Genomic DNA, 25846 nt, shown 5'->3' with positions numbered 1-25846 from the left:
TAGATCTCGTCACCACCAATAATTTCCACCTCTCCATGATCTCAGTTTCAAACATTCCACTCTCTGATCTATGGATCTATTTAATCACTACCTAAAACCTTCTGTATTTTCAACTCCCTTATTCTGGCCTTGAATTTGAAAATCCCTTGGCCACTGGAATTTCAATTTATGGTAATCACCCCTCTTCATGGTTCTTCACCCCTGTCATGTTCTCACGTCTCTTTGTTATCATTGAATGGTCATTTTCATTGTTCTCTCACTTGTCCCTTAATTCATCCTACTCTTCCACTTGCTCTAGCACTAGGTCCAACTTTCTACCTGATACATGCCCAAATTCACAGAGCTAAAGGTGACGGGAGAAATATTCTCTCTCTTTAAATTCATAAATACTAAAAATCTCCCAAGGGTCTTTAATGCTACCTAGAAATCAAAACTTTATTCCCCTAGTCTAGTCATTGTCTTGATTCTCCTAGTTGATGAATGTCTTTAAATCCTTTCTCCAACTTTCCCCATCTCCACCCCATTCGCTTCCCATGTTACTAAGAAAATAGAGATAATTAGGAGGGAACTTCTACACACACACACCCCCTCCCTTCTTTCTTCTTCTTCCTCTTTGATGAATAAAGCACATATGCTTCTAGCTAAAGTCACCCACCTATGTGCATATTAATTCATCTCCCCCTAACCTACTCATTGATCTCGCTCCTTGAATTTTCTTTCTCCTGTACCATTTTCCCCCTGAGTCATTTCCATTATCATAAAAACATATGGTCACTTTCTTATTATTTAAAAACCCACATGTTCTGACCCAATGTACCCCTCCCTCCCTCCCTCCCTCCCTTCCTTCCTTCCTTCCTTCCTTCCTTCCTTCCTTTATTTCTTTCTTTTAAGGAAAACTCCAAAGATTGCTATGCACTTACTCAGTTTGCTCTTCTCCCATTCTGACTTGAACCCACTCCAAGAAGGCTTTTTGTCACCATGTTTCACAGAATGTGTGTTTATCAAGGTCAGCAAGGAATTCCGTATTGCTTACATAATTATCAGCAGTATTTAATGTAGATCACACCATTTCAAACATTTCTAGAAAATTTGGTTTCCAAGAAATCCTATCTTCCTGATGTTCTTCTTTGTCTCTAGAGAATTATTCTCAGTTGCCTTTGCTGATTTCTCCTTCTTTCCTTGCCCTCTTTATATATGGGTATTCCAAGTTATAGGGCTTGGACTATGGGTTATATCTATACTCACTGCCTTGGAGAACTTATTAATCTAAGTTATGGCTCTGAATACCATTTTTATGTCCTTAACTCAGATACGCCCTTAAGATTTAAAGCTATATACCTAAATGCCTGCTGGATCTATATACGTAAACCTCCAATTTAATGTCTAAGGCTCTCTAAAATTTGAGCTGTCTAAAAATCGATCTTTTGATTTCTTACTTTCCAGCTAAACAAATAAACAAACAAACAAACTAATCTCCTGTTCTCTTGTAGTCGTCCCTATTGAAATTAATGGCAACTCCAGTCTTCCAGTTGCTCAAGCCAAAAAGTGTATAATCACTGTTGATTCAAATTTTATCTCTCTCACATTCTGCATCTGAGCTAACCCCCTATAACCAATAACCCCCAATAACTCCCAATAACCTGCCCACTTCACACATCTCTGATATTGAGGGTCTAATCTGAGCCGCCATTTTTATGACAGACTCGACCTGGCACTTCAACCCCGCCCCATCCCTGTGTCTTCTGAACACAAGAGAGTGATCTTGTTGAAAGAGAAGTCAGGGCACAGCACCCCATGCAGGTGGCATTCTGATGACCAAGAGTTTCATTTCTGGCTGTCCATTGTCACTCTGTCTTTGGCCCTGCTCTCCTTATCTGCCTTGCTCTAGCCACACTGGTTCCCTTGTCACAAGTCCTCAATATACCAGGAAGGCTCCCGTCCTGGGGACATAGGAATGACTGTCTGTAATGCTCTTTCCCTCAATATCCACATGATTCAATCTTTCATCTCCTTTCTACCTTTATTCAAGTGTGTTATATTCTTAGGGAGTTCTTCATTAACCACCTTTAACCCCCAAATTAAAATACTCTAATATTTTCTACCTTTTTCACAGGTTTAATTTTTCTCCCTGGTCTTCATCACTATGTAAAATTCTACAAATTTTCTTATTAATCTTGTCCATTTTCTCTTTTTCTAGAATATAAATTCCACAAGAATAGGAATTTGTATCTGTTTCATTTACTTATGAATCTCAACTAACAACACTTAGAAAATAGTAAACATCTATCAAGTATGTAAAGGATTAAATAAATAATAAATAAATGAACAAACATGTTGGAAAAAGAAGATGGAAATTTTAGAAATAAAAAATAATTGAAATTTAATACTTAGCTGGATAAAGAGAAACTTATTTTTTCAGAGAACAACACAATATCAATAGAAGAGATATATTTCATGGTTACTCTTAGGAAGCTGGTGTAAATTTGATTCCCAAACAGAAATGAAAGTAAGAAAAACCATAGACAATTTTTTTTTCATGAAAATAGATTTAAAAATTCTAAACATATTATGTAACAAAATCCAGTAAGTTAAAAAAATATACTTCAGAGCCAATATAGATAGTATAATTTATATTTAGATAAATTTTAAAATTAGAGAACACTAAAAATACAACTTCCAAATCCATATTGGTGTATGTTGAGGACTGAATGTGCCTCTCCAAATTCATGTGCTGAAATATGATCCCTAATATGATACTGAGAGGTGAGGCGTTGGGGAGGTAACTTAGGAAGGTGAGCCCTAATGAATGGAAGGAAGGGAGCTATTTAGCTGTCATGTGAGGTCACAGTAGAAGCAGGCCCTCACCAGAACCTGATATCGGACTTTGAACTTTCATTATGAAAAATACATTTCTATTGTTTATAAACCTCCCAGACTATGGTACTTTGCTATAGTTACCCAAGATAGGTCAGTATTTAAGTTCAAACAGAAATTATATAGATAATGAGTTGGGCTACTCCTGGGTACTTAAACTGAGTTTACTTTTTAAGTTACAATATAGTAATATTGATTCCAATCAATATTGTGACTGGAGTCAATCTGTGAGTGTGTGGGTGCTCTCTTATGAATGTGACCTGTATAAATTCATGTTACTCCCACCATAGTTGGGATATGGAATAGTTGTATCACCTCATAAAACTCCCTTCCGATATTACTTGTAGTCACACCCACCTCCCCAGTTTCCAGTGCCATTGATCTGTTGTCTATCCATAAAATTTTTGGATTTTTTTTTAGCAAGTCATATAAACAGAGTTGGACAGTATATAACCTTTTGAGACTGGTTTCTTGTGCTCAGGAAAATGATGTTGAGATTAATCTACGTTGTTGCATGTATCAATAGTTCACTCTTTTTTACTGCTGAGGATGGTAGACCTGAGTTTATCGCCTCATCCACTGAAGGACATCTGGTTGTTTCCAACAAGTACAGATGATATGAGTCGAGTTGTTATAACAGTTGTATATGAGTTTTTGTGTGAATATAAGTTTTTATCTCTTGGGTAAACACTGTGAAGTGGGATTGCTGGGTCATATGCTAAACCTGTATTTTACTCTATAAGAAACTGCAAAGCTGTTTCCCGAAGTAGCTGCACCATTTTGCATTCCCACCGGCAATATATGAGAGTGCCTGCTAGTCACTCCCCGCCCTCAGCAGTACTTGGTATTGTTAGTATGTTTCACTTTACCCATGCTAACAGGTATATAGTAGAAACTAACTTTTGTTGGTTCCTGAGGTTTGGAAAGCAAATAGCCAAATTTTAAGACTAAGAGTATCATCAAAAATTTTAATTTGTTTGCTTATTCATTTTGATAGCAAGTCAAACTGTGAAGAAAAGCAATGAACTGATTAACATAAAATTTGTGGGCAGACAGGAAGATTCAATCTACTAGGTACATGAAGGGACTCTCAGATACAGATAATATGCCATTTGTAAGGGAAGGTGGGATGTACACTCTGTGTTACACTGTTCTTTAAATACATTTAATACATTTCACAATCAAAAATATTAAATGAATTGTCTGAGCACAAAAAAAATATAAGGAAATGCAAAACAATATTTTAAAACTACTTTTTCAGGAGTTCAACTCTAGTGAGTTGAAAAACTTAAAAAGCATCTTGCAGAATTTGGGCATAAAGCATTTTTAAACATAAAACTTCCTTTAAAAACCATTTAATGTTAATTTCTTTACTGTGATTGTTTATGTCTGTGATCGTTTGTTTCTGTGATTGTTTATGTCCCATAGACCAAATTGCTAATGTGTCCAGTTATTAAGGAGCTTGTTTAATCCCGGAGGTCTCAACCTACACACAGGCTGGTCATGGACATTCTTAAAGATTGGCAAAGATAGCTCATTCCTAGAAACCAAGACCTCGATGGGACTTGAGTCAAACCCACAATAAATGCCTCATTTTTAGTATTCATAGATTCTTAGACACCCCAGGCCATCATCTGGGCACACATTCATCAGTAGCCAGTTCTGGTGGCCACCAGCACCTTGTGAGGAGTACATTACCTGTGACGACACTGGGGATTTTGGAGAGAAAGCTCTTGACTGTCCTGATGGGCACACCTCCTGTCTTGTCATCTTGCATCTTTGTGATGATGTCTTCGATCTGAAAGAGGTTAGAGGAACGTTACTTTCTCCCACACAATAGTAGTACATGGTGCCTTATAAACAGTCCAAATCTGTATAACACTAGATATCAGGAAAGGCCTACAGCTCATCAGTCAATAAATGTAGTGTCCATATCTGCTATTGACCAAGTGCTGGGTGTGGGTGCCAGAGGAAAATATAAAAGAGCATAAGGTATGTTCTACAGGAATAAGGTAAGGATGGAGAAATACATGAGGATCCTTCAGGGGACCCAACATGGAATGAAATATGTAAACAGTGCCATATTCAAATCCCTTAAAATTGCAATTTCCTGTTGTTCAACCTAAAATATTAATGTGTCTTTTAGGAAGTTCAGGAAGGGCTGCTTTGGGGACTAGAGAAGGACCCAGCCAATCACATGGGAGAAGGGACAGAGATTATAAATCAAGACCTGGAATGCCCTAATTTGGAGAAGTTGGGAAACGGGCCTTGGAAGTGGTGAGTGGTGGTGTGAGGATGGCCACCTTGAGTCAGGGAAAAGTGGGTCAAGGACAGGACCCTCTCCTTTTGAACTAAGGAAGTCCACGTTATCAGGAGAAAGCCCACTGGTGGATGGTGGTCTGTGGCCTGGAGTCAGGTGACATCTTACTGGTGACAACAGAACAGGGAATGGGGATGGACTAACCACGATGTAGGTACCTAAACTGGTAAACCAATTGGTAGTTAAAAATTTGCCAGCCACATGTCATTTCCTGGGAAGAAATCTTCAGAATAGGATATAGAAAAATCTGTTACAAATGCCTAGATCTTTCTGTTCGAGGAAGAGAGAGCCCTGGGAAAAGGGAAGAAGATAATACCTAGCATTATCATGTATTTTGTTCCCCTGACCAACGAAACATCTTTAAGATGTCAAGATGGATTCTCTGAGGGAGCCCTGAGTAGAGTCACATATTCTTTTTTATTTTTCATTATTTATTTATTTTTTAATTGGAGGGGCACTCGACCACTGAGCCACATCCCCAGCCCTATTTTGTATTTTATTTAGAGACAGGGTCTCATTGAGTTGCTTAGCTCCTTGCTTTTGCTGAGGCTGGCTTTGAACTCGCGATCCTCCTGCCTCAGCTTCCCAAGCTGCTTGGGTTACAGGCGTGTGCCACTGCCTGTAACCCCATATCTTAAAGCTAGAAATTTAAGCCATAACCCATCTAGTGAAACTTATTACTATTGAATTTTGAGGTTGATTTTTCTCAAAGTCACATGACTAACAAAGAACTAGTCTTACAGAAATAGATATCTTGATAGAGACAAAGTTACACACAGTAAAACATCATCACTGCCATCATTGCCAAATATGTTTAGAATTTATTATGTTCCTGGCACGATTCTAAGGATTACACATACCTTATACAGCTTAATCCTCATATTTACCTTTTAAAAGAAATTCCACTATTATCCTCATTTTGCCAGATAAAGAAATTAAGATTTAGTGAGGTACATCAATCACGTAGAGTATGTTAAGTTGTGGAAGGAAATAGCTCCCAGAGTGTCAATGGCTTAACACCACCAAACTCATTTCTCTGTCATGCTACATGCCTCTCACAGGTCACTCAGGTAGACTCTGCTCATTGTAGTTACCCTGGGGCCTGGGCTAATGGAGCAGCCACCATCTTGAATGTTGCTGGTCACTGTGCCAGAGTGACAAGAGAGAATTCTGGACACACTCTCACTGGGCGTTAAGTGGTACAACCCAGAAGTGATCAATAACATATTGGTCACAATTCTTTGCTTGGAACTAGTCATATGTTCCCACCCAAGCACAGAGAAGCCAGGGGACTCTGGGTGCAGGAGGAGAGGCAAACTGAACATCTGTGGCCAACACCCATGGCTGCTACAGAACCTTCACCAGTTTTACAAGGTCTCGCAGATAATGAGTTGTGAAGCCAAGTTTGAACACAGTTCAGACTCCAAAGCTTGGGCTTCTAACCCCTGAGATGTTCTGTCTGCCAAAGAGAGTCCTAGGAAACTGTCACACAGGGAAACCATTCCCCTCTGGGTAGTTCTGGGTTTCCCTGAAAAGTATTGAGCATGAATATGAATCCTCTGCCCCTCAGGCAGTGCACAAGAGTCTTCTGGAAAGAAGGGTCTCCTCTGAAAACATGCACTCTGTTAAATGACAGTGCAAGAAAGATTTTAATCCTCATTCATGTCATTTCTCCTAGCGGATGCCTGCCTCTGTCTCCTAAGCTCAACCCAGCAATTTAGAGGTTTGAATATGACTTATTGATAGTCAAGGAGAGCTATTTCTAGCAAAAAGGGCACATATTCAATTTAATCCATTCTTTTGATCTACTGTATTATTCGAAGCCAGAAGTATCAGTTACATTGATGGTTTCTATGAAAGGACCAGAAAACCATTGAGAATTGGAGGGAAACTGATCACTCAATTCTGTTAGACCTCTGAGTAGGCGTTAGATGTTTAGTGTCTGATGCAGTGGGCTGGATTTGAGGGATTAACTGTACAGAGGACTTTTCCATGACTCCCCTCTCCTCTGCTCAGTTTAGCTGCTTCGTCACATGACTGAATCTTAAAAGGACTTACTGACTAATGAGGAAGCCCTATCTTCTTGCATGGGTCCACAATGGACTAAGAGATGCTTGTCACTTACGGGGTTAAGGCCAGATCAAAAAGACACTCCCTCGACTGCCTAGAAAGGGGATTGCGCTCACTCCAGGAATAGTTCACAGCATCACAGGTGAGGAAGGTAGAACTACTGGTCCCCAACTCCTGACTCCCCTATTCGCATACCCTGTAACCCCTGCCCTGGTGTAAAGGTGGGCAGGGTCTGTAGCTTTGGGGCCTGGCCATATGACCTCGTGGCTCCTGGGATCCTATGAATGCAATGCGAGCTGAGGCTCTCCTGCACCTGCGTGGTTGTGCTGGACTTTTTGCTAGTCCCCTGTCTTTTGCCATGAGAAGAATGTGCCTCAGATAATCATATGGGCCTGGACCCATTGTAAGATCAGCCCAACCTCAGATGCCGGAGGTCTCCGGAGTGAGAAGAAAGCTCATTGCTATATATCACTAAGTTTGGGGTGATTTGTTCTAAGGCAGAATTATGATAACGGGGCTCTGAAAAATGCATTTATTAAAATGGCTGTAGCCACAACAAATAATTGACAATCAGAATTAATGAATTTTAGAATTGGGGTATCTTTGCATCTAAACCTTTTTTTTTTTAAGAATGTAGATATTTAATTTATACCATCCACCATCTACTTAAAAACTCTTAGGGACTATACTATTGTCAGTAGCTTATTCTATTATTGTGTCAGACACATTTTTGACAGCTATGTTTGATTCTGGAGCATGATTCACAGCAATATCAACTAATCATAGTCTCTGAAATTCCTTATTATAGTTTCTGGAAAATTTTCGCGAGTTCATAAGTAGGTTCCTTGGAGTTTATAAAAAAAAATAATGACAAGCATTTTCAAACAACTATTTAAAAATAGCTTCCTAGGTATTTTCAATAATTACCTAACTTATTTCTCAATCTCAAAAGATATTTAATAAAGATGATAAAATTGAGGCTCAGAAAGGTTAAGTGATTTATCCAAAGACACACAGGTATAAGTGTCAAAGCCAGGATTCCTACTGAAGTTGGAATATACACTGTGTGATCATATTTATCAATCTAAAGCTCATCTTCTACTTCTCTGATCTTTAGAAAAGACTAGGCTATGGCCCTTCTCTGAGTTGTGTGATTATTAGGTTCAGATCCTGAAAAGTAATTATCAGAGGCATGAACCTGTGAGTTGCCCGGATTTGACTGATCCCTCAGAATCTCACTCTCCCAGTGCCATACGCCAAGGTTAGAACTTTGCTTTCTGTGGGTCCCAGGGTATTTTCCAGCAGAGCCTGGTATTTCCCCTTACACTATGCAACTCATAAAATCCTGAGCTAAACACGGCACCCAACAAAAGCTTTTAGACTCAGCGCCACTTGATGGACTCCAAGCTTCTAAAGTGTTCAGTGGTCAAGTGCCCCTGAGTTCATTCTCTGGTACCCACCCCACCCCCCAAAAATGTTTTCACCTTGCTGGGCCCCAACTCCTGACTCCTCTATAGTATTCACATGCCTGTTATCCCAGTGGCTCAGGAGGCTGAGGCAGGAGGATCACAAGTTCAAAGCCAGCCTCAGCAACTCAGGGAAACCCTGTCTCAAAATAAAAAATAAAAAAGGACTGGGGATATGGCTCAGTGGTTAAGTGCCCCTGGGTTCAACCCCCATGCTAAAAACATTAGCTCAATAAATTCATTTAATTTTCAAGCAGATTATTATGTCCCCATTTCCTAGACAAGGGAACTGAGATTCATCCCAGCCAGAACTTGCCGACATCCAGGCACAAGATACTCAATGCCACTGTACTGACGGAAGTCCAGCTCAGTCCTCGAGGGGCAGAGGAGGAGGCTGGCGATGGGTCCAGACAGTCAGGTTCTCAGGTATCTGAGGATTGATTTGCTGCTGTCTCGCAGCTCAGGAGTCTCTCCCTGTCCCAGGGGTTAGGCTGGGTTCATCTCCCATGGGTTAGACCACAGCTCCCCGGTGGGGACGGGGACAGGGGAAGGTGTATGCTGATGTTTTCTTGACTGTTCAGTTTCATCTGACTTCTGGCACCTTTTGTTCCTAGGGAAGAACAAAATCAATTCCCTGACATCCTCTAATATGAAGCTTTGTGTCATTCGGGAGCATGTTTGGACCTAAGTGCTGCTGTGCCAATCAATAAGCAGGTGGCCCTTATCTGACAGCCAAGTGAAGCAGAGAAGCACTTGGTTGGCTTGGCTGGTTCTGCCTGGATGGGCCATGATAAGCAGGATGCCCTTCTCCGAGGCGCTCAGAGCTCAGCCCTGACACGCAGGTAGAACACTCTTCCAAACAGGAGGGAGATGGGAACCCGTACCACACAGAGCAGGGTTTCTTTTAAATGAAAAATATTACCAAAATGTATTCAAAATTCACTGGAATCAGCTCAGGCTGTAAGAGAGGAAAGAGGAGATGCAATCCTTTCTTTAGAAATGAAAGTCTCAGTTTGACAGTAGGAAGCACACCACCCTGAGGTTCAGAGAGACCCGCTGGACTCAGCTTCACCAATGCGCTGTGTTGACTTGGATACTCTCTCTGGACTTCACTTTCCATATCTCTGCAGTGATTGGTACGTTTGCTCTACTAAGATCTCTCATTTGAAAATCTGAGAGGCTTCTCTTTTCGACAAATGCTAAATTGCTAGGAGTAAGACAAGCACCCAAGCCTCTGATATCTTCTTCCCCATGCCCTTCCTCCCCAGGTAGATTCCTGCAGAATGCTTCACTGTGATAAAAGACATGCATGCTGGGGGAAGGGTGCTGGCCAGGTCTAAGGAGTTCCTGATGTTTCCAGAAACTGCAGTGGATAGAGGGCATCCCAAACCAGACAGAGACACCACCCAAGGGGCCCTGATGCTGCTCCTCTTAGCCAGCCCAACTCTGCTTGTGCGATGGCGTTCCTAACAGAAATGATGAAGGGCCATATTAGTTTTGTTTGCATAAATTAATGATCCAATGAACTAATTTATTTAGCTCCTTCAATGTTTCCTCAGTAGAGGATTAAAAAACTTCAAGTACAGGCAAATAATGGTATGATTATTTAAAAATACCACACAACTTCAGTAAAGGAAGTAGTGCGCCTCGGGCACGAAAGACTTTTTATTGAGGTGTTTCATCTTGACTCTGCAATCAGTTGCCTAGGTCTAGCTACTAATGACTGTCACTTCAGCCCCTGCATCTCATTAAAGACCCCCAGAGGCAGGAATCTGAGCTGGCCAATGATAATCATATTTTTTAACCCAAAAAATATGCATGCATCACTGAGCATGTTCTGTCTCAGAACAGTCCCCAGAAGATCCAGCCATCTCTCTCTCTCTCTCTCTCTTAATATTTAAAAACATAACATACTTCTCAACTTTTAGCTGTATCTGGTTTCATTTAATGATTTACCGCTCATTTAAAGGCCCAGGTCCTGGGTTAGTTCCTACAGTTACAAATGCAGGTAGAAGAATCTCCTCCTCTTCTGAATTTCTGAGTGGTTCATGGTTCTAGGCTCCTCGTGAAGGATGTGCTGGAGTCAGCAGAGCAAAGCCTGGGTCCTAGACGAGGCTGGAGGCCCAGCACGAAGGAATTCTACTTGAGAAGGGCCACGGAGTGCACTCCATCAAGACCCTCTCTCCCTTGCACTATCCTCATTCAAGATCATTGATTTCGAGGGCCTGAAGGGAACTTTGGGATTCTACACACTGACCATGATATAGTCACAATGCCTGTTAATTAGTTTTAGGCTAAACTTAATTTTGAGTCATGGTATTAGTCTAGGATGCTCTGGGTGGTATGTAACAACAACAACCCAACCTCCAGACTTTGACTTTTTCTACCTAGCAAGCGACTGGGTGGAGGTAGCTGCTAACACTGGGGGAGTGGCTCCATCTCTGAGAGCTGCCATCTTGGTCTTTCCCTCATGGGGTTAGAAGGCTGTCCCAGCTTTGAGGCTTCACTTCTCTCTTAATGGTGAGAGGAAAGGAGAAGGCTTTGGACTTGTTTCTTTCATTGGGAAAAGCATATTCCTTTCTAGAAGACTCCACCAATTTGCTGCTCAAGTCTCAGGCCAGAACAAGGTCACGTGGCTACATGAGATGTAGAGGAGGATGGGAAGAGGGCACTTGGCTTCTCCAGCCCCTGACCTATTTTCCACATGGAAGACTACATGATGCTTCTGAAAGGGAAAATATGATCATTTGATTCTTCATCCTAAAAAAATCTGTGTGTGGTGTCCCAGAGTTTGTCCTGTGCTAAGCTCTTATAGGACCCTCTATCTTTTTTTCCACATCCATTATCACTTTGATTTGTATTTGTAACTCCCATTAGGCTCTGGCTTACTGTTGAGTCCTAATATTAGGTGCTCAGTAAATATTTATTGAATGAATAAATGAATGGATACAACAATAAATAAATGAAGGACCGGAATGCTATATATTTAAAGAACTTTATCTTGGATTCCAGCACTGATTGGGACTCAATATATTTAAGAGAATCCTGGGGGTAGTAATGTTTGCAACTTTAAGTAAATTTGGTGTTTACATTAAAGATCATCTTGTTTTAGGAGTGGGTTCCATAAACAGACACCTCAAGATTTCATGAACTTTAGCAGCAACACCCAAAGGAAAGCTACATGGGTACCCAGATGACAACAGAGCTTGGAGTCAGTTCTCCAACAAATCATGACTGACGTGAGGCCATGCCAGGGCAGATGGATGAGGCTCCATTATTTGTTTTGTTCTCTGGAAACTTAATTTTATGGTTTTAATATTGCCATGTATATAATACTTTATAACTTACTTTTATGGAAAACATTTTCTTTTCCTTTTCCTTTTTTTTTTTTTTTTTTGGTACTAGGGATTGAACACAGGGGGGCTTAATCACCGAGCCACATCTCCAGCCCTTTTAAAATATTTTGTTTAGAGACAGGGTCTTGCTGAGTTGCTTAGGGCCTCACCAAGTTGCTGAGACTAACTTTGAACTTGTGATCCTCCTGCTTCAGCCTGGGATTACAGGTGTGTGCCACTGTGCCTGGCTTAGAAAACACTTTCTTCCATTTATTTGAAAAGGAAAGCCAGCAAGACTGACATTCTCAGGCAGTTATCAAATGGCTTGTTGGTGATACTTCAGGGAAAATGCCTTCCCCCTCAGCTTGGTTGGAATAGTCTGGCCTTAGATGGCCTCATCTTCCTTGTTTAAGAATCTGTTGTTGCTGTGAAAGATGAGGCAATCAGGTCCCCAGCAGGCCTTGGACTGAGGAATCTCTGGCCACAGAAGGCCAGCTGCAATGCAAACGAGGACAGCACACCCTGGCCAATGAAACATTCTAGCAACTTCAGAAGACCCAAAAGTCCTTCATTATTATCTCGAATTATCCCAATTTGAGTGTGTCAGATGCTTCTTGTTGGGAACCATCCTCCTCTTTACAGATATTTCTGGAGGGTAAATTGCTCAAGGACAAATGAGACCATTGAATAAATGAGATTACTGATAAAACGCAGGCAGTCTTGCTCCAGGGCTGGCTGCCGGGATTTCTATACCAGCTGGCCAGGGCACATGCCAGGGAGGCTGGGGTTCACCTAAGGCTTTAGCGGAAGAAGATGCAGAAAGTGGGGCCACATCAGATGCATAAAAGTTTAATATGCATCGAAGGCCGGAAAATGCCCCACCCCCCAAAAAAGATGATCACACTGTAGGAACCACTAAATATGCTCCTTACATGGCAAAAGGGGCTGTGTACAGGTGACTAAGGGAAGAACCTTGAGGTGAGAACATCGCCTAGATTTTTCAGCCTACTCACAGGAGTCCTTGAAAGGAGATTTTCCCACCTATGGTTGATTAGAGAGAGATGTGATGATGGGAAAAGAGAAGAGTGGGCTTGGTCATTTTTAAAGATGGAGGAAGGGGCCACAGGCCAAGGAGTGTTAGCAGCCTCTGGAAGGCAAGGAAATAGATCTCCCGTGGAGACTCCAGAAAAAGAGCCCAACCTGCAGGCATGTCGATGCTGGTCCAGGGAGACCTAGTTCAGAGTCCCTTGGCAACTGTGAGATACACAGTTGGGATGAACTTTTATTTCAAGACACTAAACTTGTTGTTCCATCCACAACAGAAGACAAATACACATAGTGACTTCTGTGTGTGCATGCATGCACACACACAAACACACACATACACACAACACACACAAGTTAATCAATAGTCTGCATTGTTTCCAAAACACACTAGTATGTTCCCCTCCTGGGCAGAAAGTCCCACACCTCTCTCTGCTCCTTCTGAACTGTTTAATGACAAAACCAATAGTCAGCGAGGAGTTGAAGCAACCTGCCTGGGGAAGATGTTAGGGAGGAAGGACGTCAGGGAAGATGTCTACAACTTGAAGCCATCGCTCCCGTGGCATTTTCAAGGCTTCCTTTTTGGTCTACCTGGAACCAATTAGATGGGTGGCCCAGAGGTTAATTCTGGGAGCTTCTTAAGTGGGTCACCGTGGCCCATTAATTAACCCCAGCCTCACATTCTACACAGGCAAAAACAAAGATCTTTTCTTATTTCTCATTTGAATTTTACACAGCCCCATATTCCAACCTGTCACACCATAGAAAGAACTGCATATGAGATGTCACACGGTAACAGAGCCTGATCATTTGGCCAGCACCGTAAAATACTCCCTATGTAAACACAAGGTTCTTTTATATTGAGTTTCTCCAGAAATATTCAAGTCCTGACATGCATAGCATCTTCCCCTTACCACTGCAGAAAAGTCAACGTTCTTGTTTTTGAAGAAAAGTGAGTCCAACTCATGTCCTAGAATCTGACTGCAATTTCTTCTTCCTTGGGAGGAGCAAGGCACATTCACCCATGTCCTCCCCCTGGCCCCAAGGACAGAGTGGACTCTGGAACCACTCACCCCTTCCTGCTCCCTGCTGACCCTTTCTCAGCCCCTTCCCTTAACCCACACTGAACAAAAGCAACTGGAGCAAATCCAAGGGCTTGGGATAATTTATGTAAATTACCTTGTGGAACCACCTGCTGTGGCTTCCTGCAGCTACCAAATAAATGTCAGGTTCCCTCCTATGGAATTCAAGGCTCTCTATGTCTCTCATTTGGCATCCAGGTAGCTTTCCAGCATCAACCCTACACCCAACCCTGTCCCCTCCCTGCTGCTCCTCATGCAATTCAGCCACCACTGCAAACCCAGCCCTGGACGTGCTTCCAGGTCCGGCTCAAACGGCCTCCTCTAGGAAAAGTCCCCGGATGTTTACGGCGCATGCGCATTATGAGCATCTATGTTTTTTATTCCCTTTTCCCGTTTGAGCCTGTGAGGCAAGAGACTGGTTTCTCCTTGGACATCTGTGGTAAGCACCCCTGTGTCTGCTGCTCCCTCTCTGAGCTGAGGTCCTGCCTTGTGTGACTCAGTCGTCCTCGTCCTCCACACCTGGCTGCCTTGAATGGACCTAGAGAACAGAGAGGGCAAGTCTCATTCCTTTCAAGATAGTTGAGGAAATGGGAGAGCCCTTCAAATCTCCAGATGGGCCAAGAAGACCTGGGGGGAAGCTCCTTCAGCATTTGGAAAAGACTTCAGAAGCTTCAAGAGTTAGAAAGGAAGGAGAGAGGTGTGTCTGGGGCCGAGCCATCCCTCGGGCCCCCCTTCTTCTCACTCCGCACCTGTCTTCCAAATGGTCCTCTGGGATCCCTCCAGCCCACCTGCTCCCCAGAGCCTCGGCGGTCCCCTGGGCTCTGCTGCAGCAAGTGGAGCTGGGGAGAGCTGGAGGGGCTCTCTGGGCCAGAGGTCTACCACCCTCTGTCTAAAGGGCAGCTCCTGCCGGCCTCTCCACAGCACAGCTCACTTGGCTGTGGATCTGTGCATTTGGGATCCCCTGTCCCAGACCTGCTCCACGAAGCACCATGCTTTTGACCAGCCTTAACTGCGTTCTTCCCTGGACACTGCCCTCTTTTCTTCTGCCATCCTTCCTGTCTGATGTCCTAAGCTGCTGCAGTGAGCACATGAGTGTCACCCTTTGTGGTGGAGGATCCAGAATTAGGCAGGCCGGTAGGCAAGGGTCTGATCCAGAGAATGGAGGGATTGAAACGTTAATTCCTTCAGAGCCCTTCCTCCACTCTTATCAACCTGCCCCTGCTCTAACCTGTTGCTAAGGTAACCTGTCCCAGGGATTGTCCCTCCCTACAGAGAGTTGCCCCCTTCCTGCCCAGAGCACTCCACCTTGGCCCCTCCAGCCCATCTGCTTCTCATCTTTGGGCCACCCCACCGAGCATTCAGGAAGGAGAGAGATAAGGGGAAGACAGCAGGAGAACAAAGGAAGCCTGGGACATAAAAAAGGCAGAAGACCCTCACTTCAGAGGGATACCAGGAAACCAGCTATGCCCCCCCCCCCCAGGGAGAAGTCCATGTTACCCCTTTTAAAATCATCCCTGCTTTATATGCTTGCCTCTGTGTGCTTCTCTAATGTTAAACTTCATCATGTGGGGAAGCAGGACTGGTCACCGGTAACGGGTAACCAGTGGTATCAGTGGCTGAGACAAATTACCGTGGGAGGGACCTGTGGGAGGGACCCATCTCTAATTCCATAAACAAAATCAGGCGGAAATGAGCATCAAGGTCAGTCTGAAGGAAACACAGAAGAATCATCACTTATCCCAGTCAGATCTGAGCCCTGGCTGGGGGGCCAGGTGCTGGGAAAGCAGGTGGGCAGGGCTCTTTTCTTGGCACTCACCTGTGGGCAGAGAAGCCCCTCAGGAATTGGAAAAGAGCCTAAGAAGCAGGGAAGCAGTCCCCAAGGGGGCTGCCTAGAAGCAGGCACAGTGACATGGTTGCTTTAGGTAAAGCCTCCCTGAGCCACTGCCCCACAGCACCCTGAGGTCCTCCTGGACCCCTCGGGGCAGGGCCCAGGAGGACTCCCCGTCTTGTGCTGCCCCAGGAATAGCAACAAAGATTCCCTTTATGGTCTGATGGCTCGGACCTCTCGTGCTGATATTTAATGCTGCTTGTGAACCCACCAGGTCATGTGCTGCTGCTTCTAGGGGCCCATCTCCAAGTGACACTGGAGTACTGTTCTGCTCTGTAACTGACTGCCCAGAGCCTGCTGACTCATGTCCCCAGTCCCAGTTCCACAGCGTCAAATGCCCTCTGCACCACACCCACCCCTGACCTGGAAGGAAGCAAGAAACTTTCTGGATGGGCTGGTCCCTCCAAGCCTGGCTCTTTGACCAAGGAATGCTGGTGCCCTTGTTCAGTTGGGCTGCTATTACAAAACACCTGAGACTGGGTAACTTACAGACAACAGCAGTCCATGGCTAACATTTCTGGAGACTGGAAGTCTCAGGTTGTCACTGGCAGATGGGGCCTCCTCTGTGTCCTCACAAGCCAGCAGGACAAACAGGTTCCCTTGAGCTGCTCTCATCATAAGAGCACCAGTTCCCCTCATGAGGCAGAGGCTCCAGGATTTACTCAGCCCCGGAGGCCCCAGCTCTTAACACCAGCACCTTGGGGTTGTTTTCAATGTACAGGAATTGAGGAAATGCAAATATTCTGATCAGATCAAATGGGTCATTTTTTCTTCCCTTCTATATGTTTTACAATATTTCCCCAAATATCTCTACTGTCTACAAACTCCTTTTTATTGATTTTTAAAGGCTAATGGTTTGTTTCTGAAATCTCAGTGAGCATGTAAGCCAGAGCTCTTGGAGGAATGCTAATTTCCCTCTCCTTCAAATTCGGTTTTAATTTCTCCTCTCTCTGAAGCAGATGAGTAACCACAGAAGATCCAAGCGCTCCCTTCAAAGGCGTGTGGTTGGTCTTTCCTTTGCACCATTCCTGGCCGAAGCCTCAGAGGTCAATGGCTGGGACTGAAGAGTCACACTTTCCAAACAAATGCCACAAAAGTCACTTCCAACTTGACAAGCCCCACTTTGTAGGAATTTCCAGCTACACGAAGCTAGCTCTGCATTAACCCCAGGCTCCCCAGGGCAGCCTTAACATTTTTTTTTTAAATTACCTGCTATGGTTTGGATGTGGTTTTTATGTGGCCCCCCAAAGGTTCAGGTGTTGGAGGCTGGTCCTCAATGCAGTCCCCAGGGAGGTGGGGCCTAAGGGAAGGTAATTAGGTCATGAAGGGCACCTGGAAAGGGTTAACATATTTCTCGTAGAGCCCCAGTTAGTTCCTGAAAAAGCGTGTTGTTATTAAAAAAAAAAAAAAAGGTAAGCCTGGTCCCTGAATCTTCTCTGGTTTCCTGTCTTACCATGTGATCCCTCTCACACATGTTCCTGCCATATGATGCCATCTGCCACAAGGCTCTTGCCAGATGCTGGCACCATATTCTTGAGCCTCGAAAACCATGATCTAAATAAAAATCTTCTCTTTATATATAACCCTGCCTCAGGTATTTTGTTATAGTAACATAACACAGACTAATACACTGCCGTATGCCCCGCGTTCCACTACATGTCAGGATAAGTAGCAGGACTTTCCTGCCCATAGGTAACACCTTGCTAAGGAGGAGGCTCATGTCTGACTTGAGGAAGGCTAAGTTTCACAAGCCCAGGAAAAGGTGTTTTTAAATGTCCCAAGTCCTTTCCTTCCTGCTCTTGAACTCATGGGCCACAAAAGAAACATTTTTTTTTTATCCCAAGAAAGAGATTTAATAAAGTGTGTATCTGTCTGATTTAATTCTACTTTAATCTGACTAAGAAGGTGCGTGAGCAACACTGGGAGGCATCTGATGGACTGGAGACTGCACACTGGAAACCAGTGGGATAAATACCAATATCTGAAAATAAGCCCTGCATGCCCCTCGGGAGAGTGGCAGGGTCATTTGCCAATTAATTCTTTTAATCACACAGATTAAGTGGCTTTTGTAGCTCATCTCCCTGCAGCTCTTCTGCAAGAGAAAGGCAAGGGACAATGAGGGGAGGCCGCAGGCCAGCCAGGCAGACCTGGCAGAACCTCTGGGTGCCAGGTCCCACCCATGGGGAGATATCCTGGGGCCCTGGTGGGAGGCACATTCGACAAAGCACTGGATATGAAACACCACAATAGTTTGGAAGGGGGTAGGTTCTCCCACAACCTTGGGAAGCTTTCACAAGGGACCAAAACACTTGTGGGAGGAGATAAGTTGGTTGGGGACAGGGAGGGCCAACTCCAGATCTGAATCACACTAGAAAGGCTGCGTCTCACCTGTAACTTCCACAATGCCGGTTCTGCCTGCTTGCAGGAACTCCATGCTGATTGGTGATGGTCTTATTCCAATTTTGTGAATCCTCTGGGTATGGGTTGAATTGTGTCCTCCCAAACCACACATTGGGGTCCTAACTCCAATACCTTAGAACATGACCTTACTTGGAGATGGGAAGTCTTTACAGAGGTAATGATGTTAAATGAGATCACGTGCATGGACCCTAATCCAATATGACTGGTGTCTTGTAAAAGGGGAAATCCGGGAGCAGAGACAGACATGCAAGATAGGAAAGATGACAGAAAAACGAGGGAAGAGGATGGTCATCTCCAAGCCCAGCAAAAAGACTCGGAACAGATCTAAGACCAAAGAAGAACTCAGAACCCACAACCTTGGACTTCTAGCCTCCAGATCTGTCAGATAATAAGCTTCTGTCCAGGCCACTCACTCTGGCACCTTGTTAGAGCAGCCTTAGCAAAGTCACTGAAATGACTTTGTAGATTATACAAATTAATTTTTCCAAATTGTTTCTAACACAAAATAAAAACTATTTCCTCTTATCCTCCTCTCTGCACGGCCTCTCTTTTTCCTTCCCCCACTCCCACTTTATTCTCTCTCTCTCAGGAGATGATGCTCAATTATTTCCAAATCAGACAGCATTCCCTGTGCCCAATTAACTAATTTGACTTCTTGATTACTGTCCTTTTCCCAGTGAGCCCGCAGCCTAGCACTCTGAAGCTCTGGTTTTCTGAATGCCAACACTATGTCTCAGAGGATGGAAATGGAAGCTGGGTTCACAGACTGGATCAAAATCAGGAGGGTCAGACACTGGGCTGGAGTGAAGTCTCATCTCACAAAGTCCTCTGAGCAGCTTTCCTGTGTGTGGTTCTGACACTTGCTGGGTCACAAGAACATGACACCCCCGCTGAGGTTCTTGGTCTCTTCATGGATGAATTGGAGGAACTCCATCACAGAAAAAAAAAATTCAGAAAATGTTTAAGACAGAGACATTCCTCATTGCTCTGAAATCCAAGTGTCTCAGCGATTGCTACTGGGGTGTCTGGGTGTTTCCAGGTGAATCCTGCTCAGCACACTTCCTCCTTCCTGACAATAAGGGAGTGGGAATGATGGTTCCATGGGGGAAGGATGGAGGGAGGAAGGAGGAGGAGGAGAGCTGTGGCTTGTATGAATGTGATGAGCCTTTGCCCTCGGGTGCCACCAGGCCCATTCCGGATACAGAGATTTGATGGAAATGGAAATCTGGGGTGTGAGTGTGTGTGTGTGTGTGTGTGTCCTTGTGTTCAGAGTATGGCAGTTTCTGTGGCAGAGAAAGAATGTGAAGACAAAGGTGTCGACCTTCCCAAGGTGACCAGCATGATCCTCTGGTCCTCTCCTGCCTTCTCCAGCATGCAGTGGGGCCTCTGGTGGGGCCCAGACCACAGCACTTCAGCTCCAGCTGAAGAGCAGACAGGGAGCAGGCCCTGTGTGGCAGTGAGCCACTGCAGAGTCGTGACTCAGAGCCTCCTGTAGTTGAGCATTTGCAGATGCAGGTGCGGCAACGATGTGCATGGAACCCAGGGACCCGCTAACCCAGGACCCCCAGCTCCTCCCAAGCTGCTGTCCTGCCCTGTGGCTCAGCAGGCTCTGACTGCCATCCAGACTCTGGGAAACATCCAGAATGCTCAGAGAGAAGCATCAACAAAGTATCCTTATTTGACTTGATTTCATGGTACTTAAAAATTTTTCATAAACTATCATTTGTCATGAGTGGGAGTCCAAACTTCCATATCCTCTAAGCATATCCCGCACCTGAACTGGGGGGCCTGATGAGGTGAGGTGGGAATATGGCCTCAGACCCAATGCATGGCGAGGGAGCCCCCATGGACGAAGAGGCAGTCTGGCCACCACAGTGGGATTGTGGGGGTGGAAAGCCCACCGTTGGCCCCTCACAAAGGCATTCATGCCATGGTGTATGAGGGTCAGAGTTTGGAAACTGTGAAGTGCCACAAGAAAGTCAGCCCTTCCAGGTACTGTGGTGCACACCTGTAATCTCAGCTACTTGAGAGGCTGAGGTTCACAAGTTTGAGGACAGTCTGGGCACTTTGGGGAGATCCTATCTCAAGATAAAAATTTGAAAAGGGCTGGCGATGCAGCTCAGTAGTAGAGCACCCCTGGGTTCAATCCCTAGTCCCCCAAACAGAGCAAACAAACAAAAAGAACAATAAGCAGAAAGTCAGTCCCCAGTGCTTCTGTGCCTCGGTTTCCCTCTGCCAAGGAAAGGGAATCATGCCTTCTAAAATGCTCTCCCCCTCCTACAGTCTCCACGACTCCATCCTCCAAGACAACTCGTCATGTCTCCTCGGGACTCCCCAGATGTTCCTGGGTCTGGCCACAGCCCCCACCCTGCCCTCACAGGAGTGGGGAGAAGCTCACCTGAAAGGTAAGTATGGGCCTGGGAACAGCCCAGAAAACAACCCTGGCTTCCTCTCTAGAGTCCAGCCTGTTCCCAGCCTCAGAATACCAAAAACTGAGATCCTGCCCCACTGGGTGATGCTATGGCTTCCTGCTCTGGGGCTGCAAATCAGGACAGCCAGTGGCGCTGCTCCACCATGTTTTCTGATAGGCCAATGGGTAATAAAGGTGACATTCTGATTTCTATCTGCCTGACTCCTCGATCTTTCTCTATCTTGTTGGTTCCAAGTTCAGATGGGAACCAGGTGTGTTATTAAATGGACTCTCCAAATTCCCACCCATAACCCTTGAGTTCGCAGCATGGAGCCTAACCTACAGCCCAGACTGAAATGTCGCCAACTCTCTCTTCTGGCAAAGCTTCCAGAACTCTGCACACCTCCTCTCTAGTTTATGTGCCATCTGGAGCCTGTAGGAGCTTAGTTCAAGCTGTCGTCAAGGAGACTTGGTTCTGGCAGCAGCCCACGGTGTCTGTCTGTCTGTCAGACAGTTTCCTCAGCCAGGGCAAAGCTCAGGGGCCACAGAGTGCACCTCCTGAGTAACTGGAGCTGAACCATGTCTAGCCAGATGTGAGCCAAGAGCCCCTTCGGTTAAATAATTCATGGGCCGCCTCTGGGTGTGTGAACACAGCCCCATCTAATGCAGGCTGACAGGTGATTTCATGCATCATTTAACTCTTTGCAGTGCCCAGGAATGCAACAGAGATTAGATAATTGGAATAATTTCATATTTGTAAACAGTTTTTTTCTCGAAGGAAGAAAATACTGTGAACCTGAACTGCAAAAAGAAGCATTGGTCTGGTTAGCTCATGGAGAAAAACAAAACTGAGCTTTCGTTGCAATAAGGAATTAGGCACAACTTCCTCTCCTCTCCTCCACGCAGGGTGATGGCCCTAAAGAAAGATGTCCAAAGGCCAGTGGGAGGTACCACTTCAACTCTGCTCCAAGGAAAGTGTCTGCAAGCAGTGAAGGAAATGGAGGGAGGGAGGGAAGGAGTGGGGAGAGAGATGAGGGAGGGAAGGAGAGAGAGAGGGAGGAAAGGGAGAGAGAGAGCGAGGGAAGAGAGAGAGAGGGAGAGAGAGAATGATGATAGTGAGAGGAAAGGAAGGTACACCTTGATTCTGGAAACTTGGTGTGAAAGAGACCCAGAAGTCCCAGGTAAGTCAGCCCCTAAACAACACCAGGTTGAAGCCCAGCTGTGGCATTGTGGATTGCCTTCCCCAATAAATGTTTCTTTGAAGTCAATCCTTTATAATAAAAATTTAGTCAGGAGATCCCATATAATAAGAAAGAAGATATAGAAACTTCTTTTTTTTTCAGTTTTGGGGATCAACCCAGGGCTTTGCACATGTTGGGCAAATCCTCTTCCACTGAGCTCCACACCCAGCTTACCAATGAAATCTTAATGCCTGATCACTTCTTTAACAAACTACAATGCTCCATAAGGAGCAAACAGCTCAATTTTTTTTTTTTTAATGACAGGGTGGTTTAAAGCCTGGTGACAGTTTATGGCAGGAGACCAGTGCAAGTGCTATGGGAAAAGTAAGAGATAGCATACCTCGCCTCAAGTCTTCCTGACCTCCATCTTTGATGGCACCCTTCTCTCTATATCTAGCAGAATCCTGGGTGAGTCCACACATGCCTTGATCCCATTCCTCTGCGGACTTACCCCCTAGATGGGCTCAGAGGACAGCTCTCACTGACCGGGGCCAGCAGCCCCATCTGCATTGTCAAAGATTGATGAATCAACTGGAGCAGAGGAGGCCCTGGCCCAAGACACCCAGCAGAGCTCTGAGCTCTGGAAAGAGCACAGGGGAACAGAAAGTTGCATCTTGCAAAAACTTTGAAAATGATATCTTAAAAAAAAAGAAGAAGAAACTCTGCAGATGTAGACAGAAGCCCGAGCACTCTGACCAGGAACCTCTAGGTCTCTGGTATGGCCTGTTGGGAGAGGGTTTGCAATTTATTCTGACAAGCATGCAATATTTAGTTTAGACATGGGCCTGTGGCAGTGAAATTAAATATCCTGTCACTAACATGGGTTCTAAAATCCCACTTAGATGAGATATATTAAAACTTAATGCCCGTAGGGGAATCAAATTCAGACATGTGGCAAGAGCCTTCATTTTTCAACCTGCCAGTGACCTCCCTGGCACATAGGAAAGGAGTATGTGCTAAGAGGATATTGGGCCTCCCACATCCCCCAGCTGATAAGTTGTTAGGGTTTAAATATGTTCCCCAATTCATGTGTTGGAAACTTAATCCTCAATGCAATGTATTAGGAGGTGGAGACAAGAAGAGTTGCCTAGGTCTTGAGGGAAAGCCCTCATGAATGGATCAACATCATATTATTAACCTAATCCCATGAGGGAGTAATTGTTCTTATAAAACAAGTCCACACCTTGTGTTCCCTCTTTTGTATGCATTTGCTTGCCTTTCTCCTTTCTGCCATGTTATGATGCACATAAGGACGCTTGCCAGATGCCAATACCATGTCTTTGGATGTCTTAGCCTCCAGAATGATGAGCTAAGTAAACTCCTTTGCTTTATTAATTTCCCAGTTGGTAGTATTCTGTTATAGCAATGGAAAGCAGACTAAGACAAGTATTCAGAGTGCTGCTTCTTGAAGGACTCACATAGATTCTCAAGCTCTTCTTAGTCTACTGCTTATAGCTAAGGGGTGCAGTAAGGCGTGCGCAAATTATAGATGCTCAGGAAGGATAAGGCAGGCTTAGAAGAATTTCTCCTTTGTAGAGTGTTGCTTCTTCTATGATGCCACCCTATCATCCATTGGCTTGTGTTTACACACACTTAGTGGCTTTTTTTTTCTTTTGGTACCAGGGACTGAACCCAGGGGCGCTCAATCACTGAGTCACATCCCCAGCCCTTTTTATTTATTTATTTTGAAATAGGGTCTTGATAAGTTGTGTAGGGCCTCACTAAGTTGCTGAGGCTGGCTTTGAACTTCAGATCCTCCTGCCTCAGCCTCCTGATCAGTGGTTTCTTAATACCTATATTTAAGGCATTCATTGTCATGGATAAAGACTGATGACAGGATGCAAAAATAGACTGGAAAGTTTCAAACCATCCTCCCAGGTTGGGATCCCAGTGGCAGATCCTAGTAAGGCTTCCTGCAGTAAAACCTCTTGTGTGCAGAGACTGTGGAAAACATAAAAATGGGTGCCATTGGAGGGGAAGGTTGGCCATTCAGGAATCTTGAATGGCCAAGTCTACTTGGAGGCTTGACACAGTGGACTCTGACCTCAGAATTCACTGCTGGAGAAGGACAGCAAGGTTGTCCCATGTCATCCCCCAGAGAGTTCTTAGGGCACCATTCAGGGGACATCACCTGCCCCTGTGTTTTCCATGAAATTAAAAATTATAAAAATAATAAAGGGTAATTTTTAAGCTTTTCTAATCTCAATGTATTAAAATTTATCAGATTGAGAAAAGGATGAAGTGCATACAGCAAACATACACACATACAGCAGGCAATGCTGCCTGGCCCACCTCGAGCGCCAGGGTTCCAAGAGACCTAGCACAGAAGAGTGGTTGGAGGTTTTACCTGTAATTTTTTGGGGGGGTCCTCATTAGGATTTCACCAAATTACTATTAATGGTCAAAAGCACTACTGAGCATGTGTGTGTGTGTGTGTGTGTGCGTGCACATGCCTACTTGTGCACATCTGCAATTGTGTGAGAGAGGGATCAAATAATGAAATTTTCATTAAAACTTTCCAACTCCTAAAACAAAAATTATGTATATGTGTATGTTTGCTGTATACACTTCATACTTTTCTCAATCTGATGACTCTTTAATACATTGAGAATAGAAAAGCTTAAAATAGCCTTTATAATTTTTAATTTCTACTTCTTATATCTCACACCAATTTCCATCTTACTCCTGAGCACCCTGAGATCTTCCTGAGTACCCCATTGATGTGGAGTACTGGACCTTACAACATGGTCTTCCCTCCACCTGGGATGCTGTCTGCACTTAGTCAATGTGGCTACCAGCTCCCTGGAGATGCCTTAGGGAGGGAGAGGAAATGACTCTCTTTATTGGTCATGTCTGCCCTTCCCACTTCAGTACTACCATTCAGTGGTGCAGTACTCTGGGCATTTGAGTCAGTATTTTGTTGAGAGCCACAGCCGAAGGGGCCCCAGCAAACTTCCAGCTGCCAGCAAACTTCCAGCTGCCGGCTGATGATTGGCTCACAGCGGCCCCAGCAACATCTAGCTGATTGGCTCCTCGGCCCCAGCAACATCTAGCTGATTGGCTCCTCTGCGGTGATGCTCATTGGGCTGTTTCCCTGCCCTTTCAGACCACGGAGCTGCTCATTGGGGGACTTTTTTGGCTCCGCCCACGTGACCCAGCCAATCGGCCTCAAGAGCAGGAGGATTGTGGGAGGTAGAGAGAAGCTTGTGTGGGAGAGAGAGGCTTGTGGAAAGCCGGTGGTGGCAGTTGAGGCTCTGAGGATTTTTCCTGAGAAGCTGTTTTGTTTGGTGTGTGTGGTTCTAAAAATAAAGTTAGTTTCTTTTGACAAGTGGCTCCTGATTGTGCCCAGCCAGACTGCGGCATTTGGTGGCCCGTACGGGGAGCGACTGAGGGTAAGTGAACTGCTCGCCCCTGAGGGCAGGGCGAGAGGATGGGTAGCCATTTTAAGATTCTTCTTTTGTTATTTTGTTTCACTTTTGTTTTAAGTTGCCTGTCCCTGGAGATGTGTAAGATGGAAGAAAAACCGCTCACATCTGAGGAACAGATAGGGAGAAAGGACGGATGGACATTTCAGGAGGCTATTATAATGATTTTGTGTTGTTCCAATTTTGTTTCACTCTGTTTCAGTTTTGTTTGGCGTTATCTTGTTGGGTTGTATTATAGTAGAAATATGGGATCAGAAATTAGTAAAAAAC

The 25846-nt window shown here is 44.6% G+C and overlaps 1 protein-coding gene and 1 long non-coding RNA gene across 7 annotated transcripts in view; both read right to left on the bottom strand.

Annotated features, from left to right (window-relative positions):
• The window catches only part of Rgs6 (regulator of G protein signaling 6), a 579659-nt gene that overhangs the window by 182515 nt on the left and 371298 nt on the right, over positions 1 to 25846 (bottom strand). For all 6 annotated transcript variants that reach the window (XM_048798913.1, XM_048798911.1, XM_048798916.1 and 3 more), the window contains exon 3: positions 4573 to 4672. In XM_048798913.1, the coding sequence (XP_048654870.1) occupies positions 4573 to 4672 (100 nt within the window). The remainder of the gene's footprint in view (positions 1 to 4572; positions 4673 to 25846) is intronic.
• Positions 24933 to 25846, bottom strand: part of LOC125615312 — a 16573-nt gene continuing 15659 nt past the window's right edge. The window contains exon 3 of the long non-coding RNA XR_007345886.1: positions 24933 to 24942. This is a non-coding gene — a long non-coding RNA (uncharacterized LOC125615312). The remainder of the gene's footprint in view (positions 24943 to 25846) is intronic.

The sequence above is a fragment of the Marmota marmota genome, unplaced genomic scaffold, assembly GCF_001458135.2.
Source record: "Marmota marmota marmota unplaced genomic scaffold, marMar, whole genome shotgun sequence".
Classification (NCBI taxonomy): domain Eukaryota; kingdom Metazoa; phylum Chordata; class Mammalia; order Rodentia; family Sciuridae; genus Marmota; species Marmota marmota.
Note: the sequence above shows the minus strand (reverse complement) of the source record. Positions and strands in the feature narration are given on the sequence as shown.